This window comes from Aedes albopictus, chromosome 3 (assembly GCF_035046485.1).
Source record: "Aedes albopictus strain Foshan chromosome 3, AalbF5, whole genome shotgun sequence".
Classification (NCBI taxonomy): domain Eukaryota; kingdom Metazoa; phylum Arthropoda; class Insecta; order Diptera; family Culicidae; genus Aedes; species Aedes albopictus.
In genome coordinates, this window is record NC_085138.1 from 106,647,806 (window position 1) to 106,675,232 (window position 27,427).

Below are 27,427 nucleotides of genomic sequence, written 5' to 3' on the forward strand. Positions count from 1 at the left end.
CCAACACGTAGCGCGACAAGCGATAAGAATCCAATCAGAAATGATACGAGCTATGAACGTAACTCTGCCTGACTGATAAGATATCGGAAGTGCCTTCGCTGATATGATTCTATGTTGATTTGAATGTGATGCAGTTGTAGTGCTAACAGGTGTTTCAGCTGGAAGGTCACTGGAAGTGTTTGATAGGTTGAACTGATTAATCCTGTTTAGATTTGGATATAGCATAGGCGTAAATATATGGGGTCCCCAGTTAGCCTTGTGGATAAGGCTTTAGATTGCCAATCCGGACACGGTGGGTTCGATTCCCGGATCCGATCGGGAACATTTCTCTACATCCCGGGGCATAATTGTGCTTGCCTCACAATATACAAATTCATGCAATGGCAGTCAAAGAAAGCCCTACAATTAATTCAAAGAACTCCAAGTTGAAGAAAGGTAGGTTTATTAAAAACAAATCCGCGTGAAAAAGTCAAGTCACGGTAGATAGAGATTTCAGGGGGTTCCAGGATGTTTTAGAGAAGTTTCAGAGCGGTTTCAAGGGCTTACTGGACTTTTTAGGGATGTTTCAGAGGCGTTTTACAGGAGGGCACCCAGGAGGGAGCTTTAAGGGGCGTTTCAATTAGCTTCAGTAGGTTTCAGGGCTATTTCAGAGGCGTGTTAAGAGGTTTTAGGGGATTTCAAGATGTTTTCGGTGGGTTTTTAGGGGCGTTTCAATGCGTTTCAGGGCGTTTCAAGGGGTTGTGATTCAAGAGATTTTAGGGGGAGGGGTTTCAAAGGGGTTTTGGATGTTACAGATGGGCTTTCAGTTACAAGGCGTTTCAGGGTCGTTTCAGAGGCGTTTGAGGAGATTTAGGAGGGTTTCATGGACTCCCGGATGTTTCAGGTGAGCTGCTAGGTGTCCCACTGAAAATCGTCCAAAACTCCCTGAATTCTGTCGGATTCATTGTAACGTACCTGTGACCAGGGATGGGAAAAGTACTAGAAAAACGGTTACTGGCTCTACATTTGACATTTTCTCATATGAACATCACAGGCCCAGCCCTAATTGAACTGCTCGAATAAAAAATGTCATCAACATTTTTTTTCCTGCAGCCTTCTCCCTCGAAACAGTTTCCAAGCGCGAGATTGCCAGTACTCGAGCACAACTACGACAGAATTTTCTGTCTCTCCCATTTGCTGTTTTCTGCGTTTCAAACCGCGTTTAGTGAAACTATACACGCACCACAAAGCTAAAAAAGTGTTCTAGCTATTTGTGCAAAAATAATTAGATTATTCAATTAAACAAGTGGATATTGGTAGTTGAACATATTTGACATTTTTTGCAATCACCCGCCTCGGAACTAAGCGTCCTAAGCGTTTCAGTCTTAAGCACCCATGGTGTTGCAGAGGGCCGAATTGAAAGATCTCCATCCAGGGCAATTGCCAGCCATCGTCTTGACCTGTGGCCAGGTCAAATTTCAGTCGACTTGCTTGATTTCGTTGTTGAGGCTGCGCCGCCATGAGCCTCTGGGTCTGTCTCTGCTGTGATGTCGTTCCAATCTAACGCTTGCTTGCAAATTTCATTCCCACCCCTGCGTAGAGTGTGGTCGACCCACGTGCACTTTCGCTCCCGAATTTCGGTCACTATCGACTTTTGATGACATCGATGATGGAGCTCCATGTTGGAGATCCAATTGTAAGGCCACCATGCACGAATTATATACCGCAGACATCTATTGATGAATACCTGCAGCCGTTGAGTGTTCTCCACTGATACACACCACTCACCAGATTTCACTGGCGTATAGCAGCACAGATTTCACGTTCGAATTAAATATGGTGTATCGACTGATCTGATTGTTTTTCCAAACATTTCCTAAACTCGCAAAAGCAGCCCTCGACTTCTTGATCCGTGCGCCTATGTCGATCTTGGTGCCACCATCGGCCGCCATTTGGCTACCAAGATATTGGAAGCTTTCAACATTTTCCACTGATTCCACTGATTGCCCAGCTACCGTAAAGCTGGAAAGGTTGGCCGTGTTCACATCCAACGATTTGGTCTTGTTGACGTTGATGGTGAGACCTGCCGCTGGACTAGGTGCAGTAAACTCGTTCAAAATCAACTTTCCGGCAGAAAATCTTCACAACAATCACTGTTAACAACAAGTTCACGCAATAAAACATCTGATTCAGATGGAAGATGTGGACGAAAACGGTCGTTCGTAGTGCCGGGAATGGGGTCAAAACCCCTATTGTGGAATTGAATGCCCCATAGTGCAACGGAGCGTATTAAATCGATTTCCCCTATGCCGCCGCTTATCTCGCCTGGAACAAATCGACTAGACTGATGGCCAGCCTATAAATTCACCTCCTTCACTTTACGACCCGAGAGGATGTGGAAATCGCACTCGTAAAGTGCGATTGCCGTCCAGTTGGCTCACACGCCACGGTAGCATTGCATGTCACCCCAAATCGTTCGCACGGGACATGAAACTAGTGACGTTGACCCCGCAAGAAGCTGCAGCTGGTGGCAAGGAGTCGCCCTTCCCGTCGAATTTTCACCTGCCACGATGGAGCAAGTGGTTCGGTCGACTGACGAAGAACGGCGGTTCGTTTGACGGAAGCTTCCATCAGGCGGTTGCTCCCGGTAAATTGATGTTTCCTTCCAGAGGGTAGAAAGTATGGGCTATAAATTCGAAATTGCTCAGTTTTGTTTCTAGGGCAATGCTTCACACTGCTTCCGGTGGTGGAAATCTTCAATCGCAACCCACGCAACACAAGGTTCAAGCTTCTGAGTGTGCGGTTTGCTTATACGGCAGTTTACTTGATTGCTGCGGGCGTATATACCGTCCTGGCATGCCGACGGTTCATCTTGAGAGGGCTGAACGTAAGCTCTTTTGGAGACATGTTCTACCTGTTGTTCAACTACATCATAACAGTACTATTTCTGGTGATTGCTCTCCAGTGGCACAAGGTGTTGAAAGAATTTGCCAACTGCGAGAGACTGATGCTCAAGGATGCTTATACCAAGCTGACGGAAAGGGTTACACGCTTCAACCTTGCCTGGAGAATCCGTTTGATCATTTCAGGGATAATGGTTCTGGCATTTGTTGAGGATTTCTTGAACTTCTATTCAGCCTATCAGGATAATTTTGTTCAGATGGACTACTGCAATCGAACTGAGATTAGCTTCTGGGAAAACTTCTACATCCGCGATCATCCTCAGGTGTTCCAGTACGTTCCGGTTAACCTTGGGTCGATTCTGTTCGTTGAGTGGATCAACCGATGCTTGCGATACACCTGGACGTATTTGGATTTGTTCATTATCGCCTTCAGCTATGCCGCTCAGTTCAGATACACTCAAATCTATCAGCGACTGGTTAGTGTAGAAGGTACCCTGTATCCAGCAACTTTTTGGCGGGAAATTCGGACGGACTACGTGGCCGTTTCCCAGCTGGTGGCGTTTCTGGACGAACAGTTCGGTCACCTCATACTGTTGTCGTGCGCCAACGATATGTACTTCATTGCAACGCAGCTCTTCAACGGGTTTCAGTTGAGTTTCTAATCCATTTCACTTGACAAAATCAAGTCTTCATTCTTACAAATCTTATTCAATTCTACAGACGAAGACCGGCATTCATGACGATGGTATATTTTTGGTATTCGCTCGCATTGCTTATCTTCCGCACGCTTTGCATGTTGTACATCGGATCCGGTGTGCATGTGGCTTCCATGAGCCCGCTGAACATTTTGCGGAATGTGCCGTCCAAGTACTGGGGACTTGATGTAAGAATTATCTGCGTTAACGATCAAATCGAACCACTGCTGGTTAACAAATATAATTAATACTTCACAGCTGCAACGGCTTACGGATGATGTGGCGTCTGGAGAGAATACCTTGTCCGGCAAGAAGTTCTTCTACCTCAAGAGGCAGATTATACTGGCGGTAAGTACGTGACAGTCAAATACCCTAGGGATACAATGCGTATTATTACAGCATTGGTGGAAACTATGAAGCACATCCGCATATGAGACTTCAGTTGATTCGTCTTGAACTGGTTGAATGTGTTATTCCGTCAGGATACCGTCTGGACCCGGAGCCTTGTTCAACTTAAGCGACTTCGCTATTGCGTTGAGCTCGTCGTTCGTTACCGAGGCGACCTCGATTTGGCCGATTTGGCCATAAGGGACGAGACGGGAGTCTCGTGGCGCGGGAACAACGTTTCCACGATCTTTTGCTGCATCTCGGGGGAGCGTTCTGGAGGTTTCTGACTCGCCATTAATTTTGACAATGACTACTCTACAGGCATCACCCCAAGGAGTCGTATTGGCTGCCTGGCAGAGTTGTTTGAAGCACGTCCTGTAGGCCTCACTCCGTTTCATTCTACCCACATCGTAGCGAGCTCTTTCCATTCTTCTACGAGCACTTAGGCAGGATGCGTGGAGTTCTACAATTTCTGGACATCACCGGTATACTATCGGTTTGCGTCCACTTCTAAGTAGGGATTGCCTTGGCATTGCAGCGTCACATGCCACGGCTAGATTATAGCTGGATAGATCGTCGGTGTTACTCTCCATAATCAATCGCTCAACAAATGCCGGCTTATCGAAGCGTGAGGCCAGCCATCCCCGATGACGGTCGATGACCTTCGGCTGTGGCCGTCTTCCTTCGTGTTCCACCCAGTATTGAATCGCCAGATGTTCACTGTGTGTGTCCGAGAAGAGTTTAGACCCGGGCTTCAGAAGGTCACATCAACGTTCAATCTAGCCATAGCTACGAGTCGAACCCAGCCTCTCGCGTTACTCGAGTGGCTGCCACACTCAACCGCCTAGGCGATGAAGTCTCTACCGATGACCACGAGACTCATTGCAATGCGATCGATAGCGAATCTAGCATGATTCAGAACTGATCTATCGGCCACCTGCAGTACTACACCTCGTTGGTCTTCAGTATTGCGAAGCCCTCGTGCGACGTCGAAATCATTTCCTGGGCCGGAAAACGACCGGTTGTACAGATCGCCGCTAGGTTGGCCTTATCCGCTACCCAGTTCCCGTTATCGGGAGGGATGCGGTTTGGGTCCGATAGTAGGGCGATGTCTGTAGTTGACTTCGAGACTGACTGCCACAGCAACTGTTGTGCGACTTCACACAGTGGTGCAGGTTTATCTGAGTAACCTGCATTATCGTCGGTTGGTTCGACCTTCTCGCGTGCTTAGGCATTCGGGCCCGCCCGTTGTGTGACCCTTGTTCACCGTGCAAATCAGGCATTTTGGTGCTGAGTTGCGCTCCCTGCCCTGCCCGCACTTCCTACAGCGTTTACTCCTGTCGGGGTCTTTACACGCCCACAACTTGTGTCCTTGCTCGAAGCACTTGAAGCACGCCTCTGCTGGCGGCTCTTAGATATTGAGCGGCCAAACTGATGCGAACACGTAGATGCCTCTCCTACAGGGAGCTTGATCGTGGCGATCTGCGTGACAGCCGGATCCTTTCGCAAGCGGATCCATGCACTTGGTGCATCTACCTCGCACTGCTACATAAGTGCGGCTGCGAGATGCTCTGCATTGGTGACCTCGTCCAGGTTATTACACCGGAGAGTCGCCTCCGCCGTTAGGGCTAACGCCCTAGCAGGTGCCTTTCTGGGCCGCCCGCTAGCATTCATCTATCCAGTCCTGGTGCGCCGGTAGCTTTTTACATCCGCACCTACCGGTGAGAGATGATTTTCGCCTCGCATGGCCCTCAGCACCTTGGCGTATGTACTTATCCGTCTCAGCTTTGAGGACCAGCGCGTCGCTCCGTTCGCGCTTGCGGACTGGACTTTTCTCAACTCCTTCTTCTTTCCAACCGGTTCTTCTTCTCTTGATTCCCGTTTCTCTTAGGGTTGGCCTCCTGGGGCTTGGTTTCTCTGCCCTTTGCGCGTTTCGCAAAAGACTTGCGAGCAGTCTTGTGCATTATCACTATCATAACACAAAAAAAGCCGCAACATCAACATTGCCCTTCTTCCTCCATCAACGCTGCAGCCGACCGTCTCTATGGTGCTAACGAACACATTCGAGACGAACGCATTGATGCGGTGGATGCCGCCGTCACGCTCTTTTTTGCAAATCTCATGAGCAGCTGAACGCTTGTTAACAGTGAAAGGGCCAGGATGAAGGTCAATTTGTTAAGTAGTACTGCATGGCGCAACAAACACAAACATAGCACGCCCTATGAGTATGAATGCAAAGCGTAGAACAAATCTCGCTTCGGTGTTTCATCGTGTGGTTCAAAAACAAGAGACGATCGCTGTTGTTGGATGTGGTTGACTCTGGATTGAACGAGGGTTGGCTTGAGCGGCTTTTGCGTGAATTGATTATGTTTTGATGGACTGCGTTTGTCGTATGAGGTGATGGTTAAAGCGAGTGTCGTTCGACATTATAAATATCCTGAAACTACACAACCCTGCTTGCGAGCCTGCTTGCTCGCGGTGGCCGTCTCTTTCTGCCTCTTTCCGCCTATTTCTGCTTTCTGGCAGCCTCTGCCGGACGCTTCTTGGCCCTCGCGGGCTGTATTTCCTTGACATGTTTCGGTCATGCTGCTCGAGCCTTAGGACGGTTTGACCTCTCCGCTACGGTTCTGGGAGCTGCATGTTCTCATGCGCCATCGTCGCGTTGCCAGCAAAGAAGAAGCTGCCTGTTTGAGTAGCCCCCTCTTCCCTGCTCGCGTCAGCAGTACTCCACTCTTCGACCAGGAGAACGCATTCCTTTTTGGCTAAAGCATGCGATTTGCGAAGCTTCAGCAGGCCCTGTTTCAGGTCCTTGCTGAAGTTAGTCCGCTCGCTCGTAGAGCTGATCAGCCCGTTCGGATGTTCGAAAACTACCAGCATCTTTGGTAGCCCGTTCCTGTTACGGTTTAGCGCCAGCGTGAGCTCTGCACCGATCGTCTGCGCTTCTTCGACTGGTGCTGTGCCTCCTCGTACTCCTTCTGTTGAACCTCCTGCCGCCTACTAGCTGGTGCGGGTATACCAGTCCTCCTCGCGCGAACGGGTTCAACGCCGTTCCCCCTGTCTCTCCACTGTCGTTCACATGGTTTATGGATTTAGTAGTCATTTCTGTTGGGTCCCACTAAGAGCTGCTATCCCTCACTGTTAATGAAGTAGTCACGGTTATCTTGATTATATAATCAGGAAGGCCACCCGAGGATTTGCACATGTAGAGATAGAGCGTATAACATTAAAAAATTAAAATAAGCTTAGTTATGAAATAGCAAAACAGTTTCTCTCGGTGTATCTATTCACAAAAAATTGCATGCATACGGAAATCCTATTCCAACGCGGGCGATTCACAGAAAGCAAGCATCCGAAATCCTGCTCTGAGTCTGAGCGTGCGCCAGGGCGTGCGCTGGTGATGAGGAAGAAAGATACATGGTCGACGGGTGATGAATAAAAGGAAGAAAGAGAGAGGTGATAGATTTGACTCACGGTGCGGTTGAATGAAAAGTTCAGTTATGAGATAGATGTTGTTGAGAACGGTTTAAGTGAGTCTGTCAGAAATAAAATTTATCACATAACGTCGGTTTCCTGCAATAGGGGCACAACTCAAGATATGTCATTTTTGAGATTTTGATGGCAAATGATGAAAAACTATGTAAAATTTCATCTCACAAAGACCCGTTCCAAAATTCGATGAGAAACGCGAGATTTGGGCATTTTCACCAATTTTCCGCAGTAAGGGCACAACTCAAAATCAGTCAATTTTTTCAATAGTCGTTGAAAAATAGTTGTCAAAAATTCATGAAACAGATAGTCCTTCAGCCCCTTTCAATGATACAACAATCAAAATTTGTTTACTTTTATCAAATGATGAGAGAAATAAGTGAATTTGCAGGAGGTGCTTCATGATTGCCAAATTTCAAACGCTTATTCTGAAAATTCACATTTTTTGAGTTGTGCCCTTATTGCAGGAAACCGACGATAAAAGGCCTACACAATGTATGCTGGCAAAATTCAAATCGGCGGAGTGATGTGTTGATTAAAGTTGTTACCTATGTGATCCATTTCACTGAACGCATTCATAAGATGTTAATTAGTTAAACCTTCCGTAACTCGCGCGGTTGGCCATCACTTGAGGGTTGAGTATTATTTTATTTTGAAGATAAATGTTCAACCGTTGTTTGAAAGAATTTTCGTCGAAAGGAAAGAATGATTATAATATTGAAAAGCGTTAAGCCATAGCTTCCCAAACATCATATTGCGATCGCAACAATCATTAAAATAACTAAAATTGCCGCTATGAAATGAACAGATGGAGCCACCGTAGCCATGTGTATTTGACACAACTCAATTGGGTTCTTTAGGGGTATCCAGATTATTGCATAATCGGAATCTCCGTCCAAAAATTAGTCGAAATCCAAAATTTCATCATTTTTGGTGACCGGGAACTATTTTTAAAATGCATTTAAAGTTTGTATGGAGAAAATTTTTTGGTCGGGGTGAAATGTCACTTTATCGATTGAACTGTCATTCTATCCACGGAAATTAAAACTGTTTTGTTTATTTAACCATCAAAACAAAGAAATTGGAACGCAATAAATTCACCTAATACTCAGAAAAATGAGCTCTTTCGATTAGGCTAAAGAAAATGGTAATATTTAATTCACTAAACAACCCAATTGCTGTTAACGAAATTTTAGATAATTTTGATTGCAGTTTCATGAAATATTCTAGATTCAACAATACGTTGTATAGTTACGCGAACAACAATTAGAGGCCGGCTATACTGTTGCTAAGTTTTCAGTCTGTTGCTTTTAATTATCCGATTCATAACTCTGGAGGAATAATTTTCACTGGTCCTGAAAAGAACCTTTTAAATAACAGGAGATTTCGGCAAGACAATTGAAAATTATCCGCACTGAATGCTGGAAGCCATCGAAAACTGCCATCGCTTACTGCCGTGGATGAGATTCCTGGTTCTTCTTCTTCTTCTTGGCGTAACGTCCTCACTGGGACAAAGCCTGCTTCTATTAGCACTTCCAAAGTAATTAACTGAGAGCTTCCTCTGCCAATGACCATTTTGCATGTGCATATCGTGTGGCAGGCACGAAGATACTCTATGCCCAAGGAAGTCAAGGAAATTTCCTTTACGAAAAGATCCTGGACCGACCGGGAATCGAACCCGTTACCCTCAGCATGGTCATGCTGAATACCCGTGCGTTTACCGCCTCGGCTATATGGGCCCTGTTCCATATAGCCTGAGATGCCTGGTTCCAGATTCTAGAGATTCCTGGTTCTATCAGCTAAATAGCCGAGAGTCATCGCAGGATTGGTGAGCAGCTGCGGAGGTGACATCCATTCCCTTTGACTGATTCAACGAAAATGACGGAAGAAAACAGAGGTCACTGCTTTTATTCCCCTTGATTAGTAGATTAGGCTCCTCCCATTTGGCTGGCTTTCCAGTTTATTTCGTTTGCATGACCCGCCCCGAATGCTCCAGACGCATCAAGCAACTAACCAACCGAGAAATGAGCAAACCACCAGCGGGTAACCAAACGATCAACTTTTAAGCGCAAACCGACATTCGGTTCTTCAGATTTGTGCTCTAGAAAATTCTAGGTGTGGCTTCGTCATATATTCACCTTCGAACATTTTCGAAAATTGTTTAAACTTAATTTTAATTAAGCAATGTTTCACGCAAAATAGTTCGGATAGAATAATGCGTTGTTAAATTCCGGGTGGAACCATTAGGCCATTAGTGACCGGTTTCATCATTATTGCTGGGCCACCAAGTATTCAATCTTTCACTTCTCAATTGCACCACACTTTTCTCGTTCGATGGAATGAAATTAGCTGATTCACAAACTCTTAAGGAATAATTAACGGTGGTCCTGAACAAGACCGTTTGATTAATTGACGATTTTAGGAACGAAATGGCATGAATTCACCATGTCACGCAATGCGTGTTGGTTTTCTCCGTGCTGAATGATAAACGCCACCGAAAACTGGACCGCCGTGGATTACAATAATGACCAGTTTCACTATTGCTGGCAACGATGCTCTGTCTTTTGCTTTTTGGTTGCACTACATCTCGATCGATGTTGGAAATTATCCAATTAACTCTTGAGGAATCATTTTCGATGGTCCTGAAAAGGACCGGTTTGAATAATGGACGATTTTGATGCATTCAAAATGCCATGCAATGCGTGTTGGTTTTCGCTGCGGAGTGCGGAGAATGCTGGACGCCGTCGAAAATTGGCCCACCGCCGCTGCCATGGATGCGATTCCAAGTGCTATCATCAGCACGATATCCGAGAGTAGTCGCTGGGTTGTTGTGCTGCTGCCTTGCTGGAGGTGACATCCACCTCCAACCTCCTTGACTGATCCAACGAAAATGACGAAAGAAAACAGAGAACACTGCTTTTATACCCCTAGATTGGCAGATGAAGCTCCTCCCATTCGGCTGGCTTTTCAGTTAATTTCGTTTGCATGACCCGCCCCTTATGCTCCAGACGCATCAAACGATTAATCAACCGAGAAATGAGAAAATTTCCATTGAACGGATAATGTAACCAAAATATTAGATGATTTAGATCATTTTAATTTGGAAAATGTTAGAATTGAAACATTTTTCACGCAAAATGGTCCGGATATGATAATGCGTTGCCAAAGTCCGGGTGGAACAATTAGACGTCATAATTGTTGCTGGCTGAGTTACCAAGCATTCAAAATCATTCACTTTTCGGTTGTACTACACTTTTCCCGTTCGTTGGAATGGAATTATCCGATTCACAGCTCTTGAAAAATCATTTTCGATGGTCCTTAAATTAGGAGGAAAATTAAATGAATTCACTATGCCACTATGCGTGTTTGTTTTCTCCGCACTAAATGCTGAACGCCACCGAAAACTGGCCCGCCGCTTGCTGCCGTGCATGCGATTAATGACCGGCTTTGCTTTTGCTGAGAAACGCCGCTCTGTCCTTGCTTTGCACTAGGTTCACCTTTCTCGATCGAGGGTGGAAATTCATCCAATTAACTCTTGAGAAATCTTTTTCGATGGTCCTGAAAAGAACCGTTTGAATAATGGACGATTTTGATGAATTTACAATGCCACGCAATTCGTGTTGGTTTTCTCCGCGCTCAACGCTAGACGCAATCGAAAACTGGCCGCCGTTTGCTGCCGTGAATGAGATTCCTGGTGCTATCAGTACAATAGCCAATTGTCGTCGCTGAGTCGATGTGCCGCTGCCCAGCTCGAGGTGTCACCTCGACGGTGGTTGAATGGAACTGACGATCAGCTCTCGCATGATCGCATTCCTTCCTGCATCGTAGTTGCCCCCACGATGCGCACCAATCAGAGAGCGTTGGTATACTGAACGAGAAAATTTGTCCGCTACCCATATTTATAGATTTCAGCAATTTCAATGTCTAACTTTAAAACAACTTTTCAACTATTTATCAATGATTTTTAGGTTCATCGAATATTACAAATTGAACGCGGGAGTTTCATCTCTCGGATAACGGGATTTGTTTATCATTTCGTTCAGTGGGAAAGGTACTGTGAGCGTTTAAAATCTTTCACTCAAACGTAACGCTCTTGGTTTCATAAATTTTGAAATGACACCGGGTATAGAAAACAGAGACGTAGTCCTACGTCAAAATATTATTTTGAAATAGAAAAAAGTGTTAATTTAATCGACGCGAAAAAATCCTACAATGGCGCATGGCGGTAGGTTGTGATTGCAATAAAGTAGATGTTTCATCGATTTGTGCTCCGTATTTGAATGATTTGTAAAACTGATGTGATTAGAATCGGACAGAGTGAGTAATGCACCGTTAGAAGATGGTGACGGCTGCGATTCAACGGTAGTGAAACAGTCGAAGAGAGGAAAGTTTTCTATTGAGCGCATTGCTGAACCGGTTATGGTTGGAAAATAAAGGTGAAGTGGAAAATGGGGATGCTCGAAAATGTGTTCTGAGAACTCTACAAGAGGTGAGTTATTTTGTACATGGTTATCCACAGACGAGACGTTGTAACGGTGTGACTTTGTAACAGAAGATGTCTGATTTTCGTGAGGTACGGAAATTGGTAGCGTTCATTTCTAATTGGGAGCCAATGCGAACGAGCGTTAATTCACGCTGCGTCAAGCGTCCCTGTGGGGTATGCGTTGGCATTGCGTGCTGCACACGGTGTGGCGCGGTTGAAGCTGTGGTAGCGTTGCGTTATCGGGTGCATCGGCTGAAGAGGGAAGGCATTTAATTTTGATAATGAGGTGTGCAAGGGCGTTCCACGGATTTTTTTTTGTTTTATTTCGTTTTGCTTGATTCTCGTGAGAGGGGACATTGGGGCGTTTCCTCATGCGCGTTTATTTTGCGAACGGTTAATGGGCATTAAAGAGGGTGTATTACGTGGAGTTTTTGAACCATTTTCTGCACTTGATTACTTGTTGGAAGCATTAAGCTAAGCCGAAACACCTCAGTTTAGGATTGAGTAATTGGATGGATGAGAGATTGAATGACGATTTATGAAACAGTCCATTGGAGTTTTTCGTGGAGTTTTTGAATAATTTTCTGAACTTGATGCTTGATTAATGGAATGTTTCGTAGGGAGATCTGTATAGTAAAACAATTGGAAATTACTGATTTTGTGCTCTATGGATATTTCTGGAGCCTGGTAAGCTCCACCCAAGAGAGCAAGGTCAAAATCAGCAGTTGTGTTGAATGAAAGGTAGAATATCTTGTAGGGAGATCTGTATAGTGGAGCGATAAGAAAATTTCTGATTTTGTGCTCTATGGATACTTCTGGAGCCTGGTAAGCTCCATCCAATAGAGAAATGTCAAAATCAGCAGTTGTGTTGAATGAAAGGTAGATCTGTATAGTAAAACGACTGGAAATTTCTGATTTTGTGCTCTATGGATACTTCTGGAGCCTGGTAAGCTCCACCCAAAAGAGCAAGGTCAAAATCAACAGTTGTGTTGAATGAAAGGTAGAATATCTTGTAGGGAGATCTGTATGGTAGAGCGATAAGAAAATTTCTGATTTTGAGCTCTATGGATACTTCTGGAGCCTGGTAAGCTCCACCCAAGAGAGTAAGGTCAAAATCAGCAGTTGTGTTGAATGAAAGGTAGAATATCTTGTAGGGAGATCTGTATAGTAGAACGATACAAAAATTTCTGATTGTGTGCTCTATGGATACTTCTGGAGCCTGGTAAGCTCCACCCAATAGAGCAAGGTCAAAATCAGCAGTTGTGTTGAATGAAAGGTAGAATATCTTGTAGGGAGATCTGTATGGTAGAGCGATAAGAAAATTTCTGATTTTGTGCTCTATGGATACTTCTGGAGCCTGGTAAGCTCCACCCAAGAGAGCAAGGTCAAAATCAGCAGTTGTGTTGAATGAAAGGTAGATTTTTTCGTAAGGAGATCTGTATAGTAAAACGACTGGAAATTTCTGATTTTGTGCTCGATGGATACATCTGGAGCCTGGTAAGCTCCACCCAATAGAGCAAGGTCAAAATCAGCAGTTGTGTTGAATGAAAGGTAGAATATCTTGTAGGGAGATCTGTATAGTAGAACGATAAGAAAATTTCTGATTTTGTGCTCTATGGATACTTCTGGAGCCTGGTAAGCTCCACCCAAGAGAGCAAGGTCAAAATCTGCAGTTGTGTTGAATGAAAGGTAGAATATCTTGTAGGGAGATCTGTATAGGTATCAGGTATCAGAAGGCCGGCTCCAGAGGCACGTTATCCTCCATTTGGGACATTTGTGCCATCGCCAAAATAACAGCCTATTTCATCATCTACCTGAGGGAAAAGGAAGGAAAAAGGATTTGGATGGGGATAGGGGCAGGTAGGGAAATAGGAAAAATACCCTGGAAGAGGGTACTAACGCAGAAGCGTACCACAATGGGTTCAAACAGCGCCCTGAAAAGGGCACTGTAATAACGCATAAAGCGAAAGAGAGCCTATAGCTCTTTACCACAGCGGGTTAAGAACAACAGAATATCCTGAAGATTCAGGTTTCTGAAGTCAGTTTCACTTAATAAGTGTTTACCGAATACTCGGAAACGCAGTTGCGCGAAAACTGGACAGTTACATATCAAATGATACGAAGTTCCATAATCGGATTCACAGCTATCACAGGCAAATGAATCAGCTTGCTGAATATTCGCCATGTGATAGCTGAGTCGGCAGTGGCCAGTCAATGCTTTGACCAGTATGCTGCAATTCTGCTTAGACAGATTAGTTAGATACTTCGCCACCCGTAGAGATGGCTCAGCACTATACAATTTGGTTTGACGACATGACTCCAAACTATTCCAATATTGTCTGTGTTGAGTGACAGCCCAGGTGTGAATCTGAAGCTTAATCCAACACTTCGATATCGGAATAGCTGGCTCAGGGCCAATGAAGTCATGTGATGCTCCAGAGCGAGCTAACTCATCAGCCAATTCATTTCCAGCGATGGAAGAATGACCAGGTACCCATACAAGGTGAACAGCGTTTGCTGTATTCAGCTCCTCGATTTGAGTTCGACAAGCGATAACTATCTTCGACCTGGAGTTGGCCGAAGCAAGTGCTTTAATAGCAGCCTGGCTATCTGAACAGAAGTATATTACTTTGCCCATTACGTGCTGCTGAAGTGCTGATTGCACTCCACACATAAGAGCAAAAATTTCGGCCTGAAAAACGGTACAGTGTCTACCAAGTGAATAAGACTGATACAGCCTTAGCTCACGAGAATAAACACCAGCACCTGCTCGACCTTCGAGAAGGGAGCCATCAGTGTAACATACGATGCCGTCTGAAATACTTCTTTCCAGATAACCAGATGTCCACTCTTCCCGGGAAGGGAATTTCGTGGAAAATGTCCTATATGGAAAATTACAAGCAATTGTAAGATCACTTGGAGCAAGGACAATTTTGTCCCAATTCACCAAAAGTGGAAACAACGAGGTGTGTGTTGAACTGCGGTTCACAGGAGTTTCCTCTAGTAGACCGTGTACCCGTAACCGGTAAGTGCAAGAAAGGGCTTCTTGTTTGAGATGAATGTGTAGTGGGGCAACGTCAAACCCAACTTCTAGCGCTGCCGTAGGAGTTGAAGAGAACGCTCCAGACATCGCCATTAAGCACATCCTTTGGAGATGGCCTAATTTTGATTGGACCGTTCTCACTTCACCCTTTTGCCACCACACAAGACATCCATAAGCCAATATTGGCCGAACCACAGTTGTGTAAATCCATTTGATATACTTGGGTTTTAGACCCCAAGTTGTACCAAAAGTACGCCGGCATTGCCCGAAGGCCATACAAGAGCCTTCGTAGAAGAAGAGCGTATAACAATATAAAATTAAAATGATATTGGTTAGGAAGGAGCAAAATAGTTTCTCGCAGTGTATCAATTCTCAGAAAACTGCATGCACACGGAAATCCTGTTCCAACGCTTGCGATTCACGGAAAGCGAGCATCCGAAATCCTGCTCTGGTCTGGGCGCGCGCTGCTGCCGAGGAAGACAGAAACGAGCTGGATGGATGACGAACAAAGGGAAGAAAGAGAGAGGTTATAGATAGGATTCACTGTGCTGTGCCCTTGAATGAAAAATCAGTTTTGAGATAGATGTTGTTGAGAACGGTGTGTGTCTCTCGCGGTCGTGAATAAAAAAAGAAAAAGGTTGAAAAATGAAAATTGTTAATTTATTTAAATAAAAGGGAGAAATCCTACAATGGCGCATGGCGGTAGTAGTGATTTCTATATTTAAAGCAGCTATATAATTAGTTCGTTTATCGTATTTCTGAAAAGAATAATGTTTAGAATCGAGCAGTGTGCGTAGCTTGTACTTTGATGATAATGGTAGCTGTGGTGGAAACGGTAGTGAAACAGGGTCGAAGAGTTATGTTTCTTTGGTGAGTGCATTATTGAACTGGAGATGGTTGAGAGGTGGAATGAAGTGAAAAATGGGGATGCTCGGAAATATGTATGCTGTGAATTCCACAGGAAGAGGTAGGTGCAGGTGTTATTTTATCAACAACAAGAAGCTCCTATAGCTACAGCGGTAAAGGCGTGGGTGTTCAAGCTGGTGGTGGGGGATGACAGGTTCGAGTTTGTATTTGTCCGAGACGATGCATACCAAAAAGAAGAAGAAGGGGGTTTATTGTTGTAACGGTACATGTTTGTTTTTTTCTCTATGTAATCGTTTCTGTTTTGTTTTTTTCATTCTTGAAGAAGTTGAGCCTGGTCACCCCAATCAAAAATAAATTGATTGAGATCTGAACATGTGATGTGTAGAATAAAAAAAAGTTGGAAGGTGACTTTAACGAGACAGATAGTTACCGTCGAGTAGTGTTTTTTCGAGAAATCAAGCATAATTTTTCAAATCGACGTATCTAACTTTTTCACTGATCTGAGTAAATTCATGGTCAATGTTGACGACCATTTCACTAAAATAGTTTTTTATAAAAAGACTTCATAAGTTTTTTCGTGCTTAACATCACCAGGGATTTAGCACGCACTAGGTAAGAAACAAAACCTACTCATTCCATATCATTTTCAGAATGAATTTTGACAAAAAATACACATACATCGGGTTGGTTAGAGATACGTCATGCCAGATACGTCGCTTTTGTATGGTGCCAGTTTGGTGTATCTGTTACTTTTGATTTTGGCTAGATACGTCGTTTAGTTTTCTCATATATCAAAACGGTGTATCTATCAGTAAAGTTGTGAACATTAAAATAGTTAGATACGTCGTTTCGAAAAATATGCTTAGTTAAACAAATTAAGCAATAAATCATCAAATAGTGATGTGGATTCTTCAATTTGCTTTATGAATCATGCATGCAGAAGTTAACCCGGATTTGTTTACATTCTCGAGTTACGTCGGATTGAAAAGTTATGCTTGAAATGCTTGAATCGTTTAATGCGCTGATACTTGAGCGACTTCGTGCGTCTCTTAGAATTGGAGAGTTGAGAGTTCTTCTGGAGCCTGGTAAGCTCCCTCCAAGAGAGCAACATCAAAATCAGCGTTAAAGAGGTAGAATTTGTAAGTGAGACCGGGAGACTAGTATGGTAATCAGATTGGAAATTTCTGATTTTGTGCTTGATGGATTCTTCTGGAGCCTGGTAAGCTCCCTCCAAGAGAGCAAGATCAAAATCAGCGTTAAAGAGGTAGAATTTGTAAGTGAGACCGGGAGACTAGTATTGTAATCAAATTGGAAATTTCTGATTTTGTGCTTGACGGATTCTTCTGGAGCCTGGTAAGCTCCCTCCAAGAGAGCAAGATCAAAATCGGCAGTTGCGTGAGAGAGGTAGTATATGTAAGTGAGGCCGGGAGACTAGTATGGTAATCTGATTGGAAATTTCTGATTTTGTGCTTGATGGATTCTTCTGGAGCCTGGTAAGTTCCCTCCAAGAGAGCAATATCAAAAGCGGCAGTTGCGTGAGAGAGGTAGTATATGTAAATAAGACCGGGAGACTAGTATCGTAATCAGATTGGAAATTTCTGATTTTGTGCTTGACGGATTCTTCTGGAGCCTGGTAAGCTCCCTCCAAGAGAGCAAGATCAAAATCAGCATTAAAGAGGTAGAATATGTAAGTGAGACCGGGAGATCAGTATGGTAATCTGATTGAAAATTTCTGATTGTGTTCTTAATGGATTCTTCTGGAGCCTGGTAAGCTCCCTCCAAGCGAGCAACATCAAAATCAGCGTTAAAGAGGTAAAATTTGTAAGTGAGACCGAGAGACTAGTATGGTAATCTGATTGAAAATTTCTGATTTTGTGCTTAATGGATTCTTCTGGAGCCTGGTAAGCTCCCTCCAAGAGAGCAATATCAAAATCGGCAGTTGCGTGAGAGAGGTAGTATATGTAAGTGAGGCCGGGAGACTAGTATGGTAATCTGATTGGAAATTTCTGATTTTGTGCTTGATGGATTCTTCTGGAGCCTGGTAAGTTCCCTCCAAGAGAGCAATATCAAAAGCGGCAGTTGCGTGAGAGAGGTAGTATATGTAAGTGAGGCCGGGAGACTAGTATGGTAATCTGATTGGAAATTTCTGATTTTGTGCTTGACGGATTCTTCTGGAGCCTGGTAAGCTCCCTCCAAGAGAGCAAGATCAAAATCAGCGTTAAAGAGGTAGAATTTGTAAGTGAGACCGTGAGACTAGTATGGTAATCTGATTGAAAATTTCAGATTTTGTGCTTAATGGATTCTTCTGGAGCCTGGTAAGCTCCCTCCAAGAGAGCAATATCAAAATCGGCAGTTGCGTGAGAGAGGTAGTATATGTAAGTGAGGCCGGGAGACTAGTATGGTAATCTGATTGGAAATTTCTGATTTTGTGCTTGATGGATTCTTCTGGAGCCTGGTAAGTTCCCTCCAAGAGAGCAATATCAAAAGCGGCAGTTGCGTGAGAGAGGTAGTATATGTAAATAAGACCGGGAGACTAGTATCGTAATCAGATTGGAAATTTCTGATTTTGTGCTTGACGGATTCTTCTGGAGCCTGGTAAGCTCCCTCCAAGAGAGCAATATCAAAATCGGCAGTTGCGTGAGAGAGGTAGTATATGTAAGTGAGGCCGGGAGACTAGTATGGTAATCTGATTGGAAATTTCTGATTTTGTGCTTGACGGATTCTTCTGGAGCCTGGTAAGCTCCCTCCAAGCGAGCAACATCAAAATCAGCGTTAAAGAGGTAAAATTTGTAAGTGAGACCGGGAGACTAGTATGGTAATCTGATTGAAAATTTCTGATTTTGTGCTTAATGGATTCTTCTGGAGCCTGGTAAGCTCCCTCCAAGAGAGCAAGATCAAAATCAGCGTTAAAGGGGTAGAATTTATAAGTGAGACCGGGAGACTAGTATGGTAATCTGATTGAAAATGTCTGATTTTGTGCTTGATGGATTCTTCTGGAGCCTGGTAAGCTCCCTCCAAGAGAGCAACATCAAAATCAGCGTAAAGGAGGTAGAATTTATAAGTGAGACCGGGAGACTAGTATGGAAATCAGATTGAAAATTTCTGATTTTGTGCTTAATGGATTCTTCTGGAGCATGGTAAGCTCCCTCCAAGAGAGCAAGATCAAAATCAGCGTTAAAGAGGTAGAATTTATAAGTGAGACCGGGAGACTAGTATGGTAATCAGATTGGAAATTTCTGATTTTGTGCTTAATGGATTCTTCTGGAGCCTGGTAAGCTCCCTCCAAGAGAGCAAGATCAAAATCAGCGTTAAAGAGGTAGAATTTGTAAGTGAGACCGGGAGACTAGTATTGTAATCAAATTGGAAATTTCTGATTTTGTGCTTGATGGATTCTTCTGGAGCCTGGTAAGCTCCCTCCAAGAGAGCAAGATCAAAATCAGCGTTAAAGAGGTAGAATTTGTAAGTGAGACCGGGAGACTAGTATGGTAATCTGATTGAAAATTTCTGATTTTGTGCTTAATGGATTCTTCTGGAGCCTGGTAAGCTCCCTCCAAGAAAGCAATATCAAAATCGGCAGTTGCGTGAGAGAGGTAGTATATGTAAGTGAGACCGGGAGACTAGTATGGTAATCAGATTGGAAATTTCTGATTTTGTGCTTAATGGATTCTTCTGGAGCCTGGTAAGCTCCCTCCAAGAGAGCAAGATCAAAATCAGCGTTAAAGAGGTAGAATTTGTAAGTGAGACCGGGAGACTAGTATTGTAATCAAATTGGAAATTTCTGATTTTGTGCTTGATGGATTCTTCTGGAGCCTGGTAAGCTCCCTCCAAGAGAGCAATATCAAAATCAGCGTTAAAGAGGTAGAATTTGTAAGTGAGACTGGGAGACTAGTATGGTAATCTGATTGAAATTTTCTGATTTTGTGCTTGACGGATTCTTCTGGAGCCTGGTAAGCTCCCTCCAAGAGAGCAACATCAAAATCAGCGTTTAAGAGGTAGAATTTATAAGTGAGACCGGGAGACTAGTATGGAAATCTGATTGGAAATTTCTGATTTTGTGCTCAACGGATTCTTCTGGAGCCTGGTAAGCTCCCTCCAAGTGAGCAACATCAAAATCAGCGTTAAAGAGGTAAAATTTGTAAGTGAGACCGGGAGACTAGTATTGTAATCAGATTGGAAATTTCTGATTTTGTGCTTGATGGATTCTTCTGGAGCCTGGTAAGCTCCCTCCAAGAGAGCAAGATCAAAATCAGCGTTAAAGAGGTAGAATTTGTAAGTGAGACCGGGAGACTAGTATGGTAATCTGATTGGAAATTTCTGATTTTGTGCTTGATGGATTCTTCTGGAGCCTGGTAAGCTCCCTCCAAGAGAGCAATATCAAAATCAGCGTTAAAGAGGTAGAATTTGTAAGTGAGACTGGGAGACTAGTATGGTAATCTGATTGAAATTTTCTGATTTTGTGCTTGACGGATTCTTCTGGAGCCTGGTAAGCTCCCTCCAAGCGAGCAACATCAAAATCAGCGTTAAAGAGGTAAAATTTGTAAGTGAGACCGGGAGACTAGTATGGTAATCTGATTGGAAATTTCTGATTTTGTGCTTGACGGATTCTTCTGGAGCCTGGTAAGCTCCCTCCAAGAGAGCAAGATCAAAATCAGCGTTAAAGAGGTAGAATTTGTAAGTGAGACCGCGAGACTAGTATGGTAATCTGATTGAAAATTTCTGATTTTGTGCTTAATGGATTCTTCTGGAGCCTGGTAAGCTCCCTCCAAGAAAGCAATATCAAAATCGGCAGTTGCGTGAGAGAGGTAGTATATGTAAGTGAGACCGGGAGACTAGTATGGTAATCTGATTGGAAATTTCTGATTTTGTGCTTGATGGATTCTTCTGGAGCCTGGTAAGCTCCCTCCAAGAGAGCAATATCAAAATCAGCGTTAAAGAGGTAGAATTTGTAAGTGAGACTGGGAGACTAGTATGGTAATCTGATTGAAATTTTCTGATTTTGTGCTTGACGGATTCTTCTGGAGCCTGGTAAGCTCCCTCCAAGAGAGCAACATCAAAATCAGCGTTTAAGAGGTAGAATTTATAAGTGAGACCGGGAGACTAGTATGGAAATCAGATTGGAAATTTCTGATTTTGTGCTTGACGGATTCTTCTGGAGCCTGGTAAGCTCCCTCCAAGAGAGCAAGATCAAAATCAGCGTTAAAGAGGTAGAATTTGTAAGTGAGACCGGGAGAATAGTATGGTAATCTGATTGAAAATTTCTGATTTTGTGCTTAATGGATTCTTCTGGAGCCTGGTAAGCTCCCTCCAAGAGAGCAATATCAAAATCGGCAGTTGCGTGAGAGAGGTAGTATATGTAATTGAGACCGGGAGACTAGTATGGAAATCAGATTGGAAATTTCTGATTTTGTGCTTGACGGATTCTTCTGGAGCCTGGTAAGCTCCCTCCAAGAGAGCAACATCAAAATCAGCGTTTAAGAGGTAGAATTTATAAGTGAGACCGGGAGACTAGTATGGAAATCTGATTGAAAATTTCTGATTTTGTGCTTGATGGATTCTTCTGGAGCCTGGTAAGTTCCCTCCAAGAGAGCAATATCAAAATCAGCGTTAAAGAGGTAGAATTTATAAGTAAGACCGGGAGACTAGTATGGAAATCTGATTGGAAATTTCTGATTTTGTGCTTGACGGATTCTTCTGCAGCCTGGTAAGCTCCCTCCAAGAGAGCAACATCAAAATCAGCGTTAAAGAGGAAAAATTTGTAAGTGAGACCGCGAGACTAGTATGGTAATCTGATTGAAAATTTCTGATTTTGTGCTTAATGGATCTTTCTGGAGCCTGGTAAGCTCCCTCCAAGAGAGCAATATCAAAATCGGCAGTTGCGTGAGAGAGGTAGTATATGTAATTGAGACCGGGAGACTAGTATGGTAATCTGATTGAAAATTTCTGATTTTGTGCTTGATGGATTCTTCTGGAGCCTGGTAAGCTCCTTCCAAGAGAGCAATATCAAAATCGGTAGTTGTGTTAGAGAGGTAGAATATGTAAATAAGACCGGGAAACTAGTATGGTAATCAGATTGGAAATTTCTGATTTTGTGCTTGACGGATTCTTCTGGAGCCTGGTAAGCTCCCTCCAAGAGAGCAACATCAAAATCAGCGTTAAAGAGGTAGAATTTGTAAGTGAGACCGGGAGACTAGTATGGTAATCTGATTGAGATTTTCTGATTTTGTGCTTGACGGATTCTTCTGGAGCCTGGTAAGCTCCCTCCAAGAGAGCAACATCAAAATCAGCGTTAAAGAGGTAGAATTTATAAGTGAGACCGGGAGACTAGTATGGAAATCAGATTGGAAATTTCTGATTTTGTGCTTGATGGATTCTTCTGGAGCCTGGTAAGTTCCCTCCAAGAGAGCAATATCAAAATCGGCAGTTGCGTGAGAGAGGTAGCATATGTAATTGAGACCGGGAGACTAGTATGGTAATCTGATGAAAATTTCTGATTTTGTGCTTGATGGATTCTTCTGGAGCCTGGTAAGCTCCCTCCAAGAGAGCAACATCAAAATCAGCGTTAAAGAGGTAGAATTTATAAGTGAGACCGGGAGACTAGTATGGTAATCTGATTGGAAATTTCTGATTTTGTGCTTGATGGATTCTTCTGGAGCCTGGTAAGCTCCCTCCAAGAGAGCAATATCAAAATCGGTAGTTGTGTTAGAGAGGTAGAATATGTAAATAAGACCGGGAAACTAGTATGGTAATCAGATTGGATTGGCGTTGGATCCGGTTGGATCTAATGAAAACAAATCCATACCCTCGAGCGGGTTGGTGCGTCTCTGAGGAGGCGTTGGATCCGGTTGGATCCCATGGTAGAAAATCCATACCCTCGAGCGGGTAGGTGCGTCTCTGAGGAGGCGTTAGATCCGGTTGGATCTAATGAAAACAAATCCATACCCTCGAGCGGGTTGGTGCGTCTCTGAGGAGGCGTTGGATCCGGTTGGATCCCATGATAGAAAATCCATACCCTCGAGCGGGATGGTGCGTCTCTGAGGAGGCGTTGGATCCGGTTGGATCTAATGAAAACAAATCCATACCCTCGAGCGGGTTGGTGCGTCTCTGAGGAGGCGTTGGATCCGGTTGGATCCCATGGCAGAAAATCCATACCCTCGAGCGGGTAGGTGCGTCTCTGAGGAGGCGTTAGATCCGGTTAGATCTAATGAAAACAAATCCATACCCTCGAGCGGGTTGGTGCGTCTCTGAGGAGGCGTTGGATCCGGTTGGATCCCATGATAGAAAATCCATACCCTCGAGCGGGATGGTGCGTCTCTGAGGAGGCGTTGGATCCGGTTGGATCTAATGAAAACAAATCCATACCCTCGAGCGGGTTGGTGCGTCTCTGAGGAGGCGTTGGATCCGGTTGGATCCCATGGCAGAAAATCCATACCCTCGAGCGGGTAGGTGCGTCTCTGAGGAGGCGTTAGATCCGGTTGGATCTAATGAAAACAAATCCATACCCTCGAGCGGGTTGGTGCGTCTCTGAGGAGGCGTTGGATCCGGTTGGATCCCATGGCAGAAAATCCATACCCTCGAGCGGGTAGGTGCGTCTCTGAGGAGGCGTTAGATCCGGTTGGATCTAATGAAAACAAATCCATACCCTCGAGCGGGTTGGTGCGTCTCTGAGGAGGCGTTGGATCCGGTTGGATCCCATGATAGAAAATCCATACCCTCGAGCGGGATGGTGCGTCTCTGAGGAGGCGTTGGATCCGGTTGGATCTAATGAAAACAAATCCATACCCTCGAGCGGGTTGGTGCGTCTCTGAGGAGGCGTTGGATCCGGTTGGATCCCATGGCAGAAAATCCATACCCTCGAGCGGGTAGGTGCGTCTCTGAGGAGGCGTTAGATCCGGTTGGATCTAATGAAAACAAATCCATACCCTCGAGCGGGTTGGTGCGTCTCTGAGGAGGCGTTGGATCCGGTTGGATCCCATGATAGAAAATCCATACCCTCGAGCGGGATGGTGCGTCTCTGAGGAGGCGTTGGATCCGGTTGGATCTAATGAAAACAAATCCATACCCTCGAGCGGGTTGGTGCGTCTCTGAGGAGGCGTTGGATCCGGTTGGATCTAATGAAAGCAAATCCATACCCTCGAGCGGGTTGGTGCTTCTCTGAGGAGGCGTTGGATATGAGAGAAAACTCTTACACTGAGAATGAGACATGCAAATCGTCATAAGAGTTAGAATCATGCCCAGAGTTCGTAAACGCGAAGGAAAAAAATAACAGTAGAGCGGAAATTTTTTCCGTTGATGAATTGAAATTGATTTTTGTTCCATTTTTAAGCAAAATCGCTCACTTCATACATCTCATTCTCAGTAATCAATGTTCCGATTGAGCTGATTTTTTACTGTAACACGCCTACATATGATATGTCAAATAGACGTTGAGAAAGATTTTGACGTAGGACTACGTCTCTGTTTTCTATACCCGGTGTCATCTCAAAATTTATGAAACCAAGAGCGTTACGTTTGAGTGAAAGATTTTAAACGCTCACAGTACCTTTCCCACTGAACGAAATGATAAACAAATCCCGTTATCCGAGAGATGAAACTCCCGCGTTCAATTTGTAATATTCGGTGAACCTAAAAATCATTGATAAATAGTTGAAAAGTTGTTTTAAAGTAAGACATTGAAATCGCTGAAATCTATAAATATGGGTAGCGGACAAATTTTCTCGTTCAGTACACCAACGCTCTCTGATTGGTGCGCATCGTGGAGGCAACTACGATGCAGGAAGGAATGCGATCATGCGAGAGCTGATCGTCAGTTCCATTTCGACCACCGTCGAGGTGACACCTCGAGCTGGGCAGCGGCACATCGACTCAGCGACGACACTTGGCTATCGTTCTGATAGCACCAGGAATCTCATTCACAACAGCAAGCGGCGGGCCAGTTTTCGATTGCGTCTAGCGTTGAGCGCGGAGAAAACCAACACGAATTGCGTGGCATTGTAAATTCATCAAAATCGTCCATTATTCAAACGGTTCTTTTCAGGACCATCGAAAAAGATTTCTCAAGAGTTAATTGGATGAATTTCCACCCTCGATCGAGAAAGGTGAACCTAGTGCAAAGCAAGGACAGAGCGGCGTTTCTCAGCAAAAGCAAAGCCGGTCATTAATCGCATGCACGGCAGCAAGCGGCGGGCCAGTTTTCGGTGGCGTTCAGCATTTAGTGCGGAGAAAACAAACACGCATAGTGGCATAGTGAATTCATTTAATTTTCCTCCTAATTTAAGGACCATCGAAAATGATTTTTCAAGAGCTGTGAATCGGATAATTCCATTCCAACGAACGGGAAAAGTGTAGTACAACCGAAAAGTGAATGATTTTGAATGCTTGGTAACTCAGCCAGCAACAATTATGACGTCTAATTGTTCCACCCGGACTTTGGCAACGCATTATCATATCCGGACCATTTTGCGTGAAAAATGTTTCAATTCTAACATTTTCCAAATTAAAATGATCTAAATCATCTAATATTTTGATTACATTATCCGTTCAATGGAAATTTTCTCATTTCTCGGTTGATTAATCGTTTGATGCGTCTGGAGCATAAGGGGCGGGTCATGCAAACGAAATTAACTGAAAAGCCAGCCGAATGGGAGGAGCTTCATCTGCCAATCTAGGGGTATAAAAGCAGTGTTCTCTGTTTTCTTTCGTCATTTTCGTTGGATCAGTCAAGGAGGTTGGAGGTGGATGTCACCTCCAGCAAGGCAGCAGCACAACAACCCAGCGACTACTCTCGGATATCGTGCTGATGATAGCACTTGGAATCGCATCCATGGCAGCGGCGGTGGGCCAATTTTCGACGGCGTCCAGCATTCTCCGCACTCCGCAGCGAAAACCAACACGCATTGCATGGCATTTTGAATGCATCAAAATCGTCCATTATTCAAACCGGTCCTTTTCAGGACCATCGAAAATGATTCCTCAAGAGTTAATTGGATAATTTCCAACATCGATCGAGATGTAGTGCAACCAAAAAGCAAAAGACAGAGCATCGTTGCCAGCAATAGTGAAACTGGTCATTATTGTAATCCACGGCGGTCCAGTTTTCGGTGGCGTTTATCATTCAGCACGGAGAAAACCAACACGCATTGCGTGACATGGTGAATTCATGCCATTTCGTTCCTAAAATCGTCAATTAATCAAACGGTCTTGTTCAGGACCACCGTTAATTATTCCTTAAGAGTTTGTGAATCAGCTAATTTCATTCCATCGAACGAGAAAAGTGTGGTGCAATTGAGAAGTGAAAGATTGAATACTTGGTGGCCCAGCAATAATGATGAAGCCGGTCACTAATGGCCTAATGGTTCCACCCGGAATTTAACAACGCATTATTCTATCCGAACTATTTTGCGTGAAACATTGCTTAATTAAAATTAAGTTTAAACAATTTTCGAAAATGTTCGAAGGTGAATATATGACGAAGCCACACCTAGAATTTTCTAGAGCACAAATCTGAAGAACCGAATGTCGGTTTGCGCTTAAAAGTTGATCGTTTGGTTACCCGCTGGTGGTTTGCTCATTTCTCGGTTGGTTAGTTGCTTGATGCGTCTGGAGCATTCGGGGCGGGTCATGCAAACGAAATAAACTGGAAAGCCAGCCAAATGGGAGGAGCCTAATCTACTAATCAAGGGGAATAAAAGCAGTGACCTCTGTTTTCTTCCGTCATTTTCGTTGAATCAGTCAAAGGGAATGGATGTCACCTCCGCAGCTGCTCACCAATCCTGCGATGACTCTCTGCTATTTAGCTGATAGAACCAGGAATCTCTAGAATCTGGAACCAGGCATCTCAGGCTATATGGAACAGGGCCCATATAGCCGAGGCGGTAAACGCACGGGTATTCAGCATGACCATGCTGAGGGTAACGGGTTCGATTCCCGGTCGGTCCAGGATCTTTTCGTAAAGGAAATTTCCTTGACTTCCTTGGGCATAGAGTATCTTCGTGCCTGCCACACGATATGCACATGCAAAATGGTCATTGGCAGAGGAAGCTCTCAGTTAATTACTTTGGAAGTGCTCATAGAAGCAGGCTTTGTCCCAGTGAGGACGTTACGCCAAGAAGAAGAAGAACCAGGAATCTCATCCACGGCAGTAAGCGATGGCAGTTTTCGATGGCTTCCAGCATTCAGTGCGGATAATTTTCAATTGTCTTGCCGAAATCTCCTGTTATTTAAAAGGTTCTTTTCAGGACCAGTGAAAATTATTCCTCCAGAGTTATGAATCGGATAATTAAAAGCGACAGACTGAAAACTTAGCAACAGTATAGCCGGCCTCTAATTGTTGTTCGCGTAACTATACAACGTATTGTTGAATCTAGAATATTTCATGAAACTGCAATCAAAATTATCTAAAATTTCGTTAACAGCAATTGGGTTGTTTAGTGAATTAAATATTACCATTTTCTTTAGCCTAATCGAAAGAGCTCATTTTTCTGAGTATTAGGTGAATTTATTGCGTTCCAATTTCTTTGTTTTGATGGTTAAATAAACAAAACAGTTTTAATTTCCGTGGATAGAATGACAGTTCAATCGATAAAGT

At 44.0% G+C, this 27,427-nt stretch overlaps 1 protein-coding gene across 1 annotated transcript in view; it reads left to right on the forward strand.

The window, feature by feature from the left end:
- The first annotated feature begins 2,367 nt into the window (after window positions 1-2,367).
- Window positions 2,368-27,427, forward strand: part of LOC109416051 (gustatory receptor for sugar taste 64b-like) — a 50,424-nt gene continuing 25,364 nt past the window's right edge. The window contains exons 1-3 of the mRNA XM_062857421.1: window positions 2,368-3,531; window positions 3,603-3,765; window positions 3,836-3,925. Coding sequence (XP_062713405.1) covers window positions 2,885-3,531; window positions 3,603-3,765; window positions 3,836-3,925 — 900 coding nt within the window. The 5' untranslated portion in view covers window positions 2,368-2,884. The remainder of the gene's footprint in view (window positions 3,532-3,602; window positions 3,766-3,835; window positions 3,926-27,427) is intronic.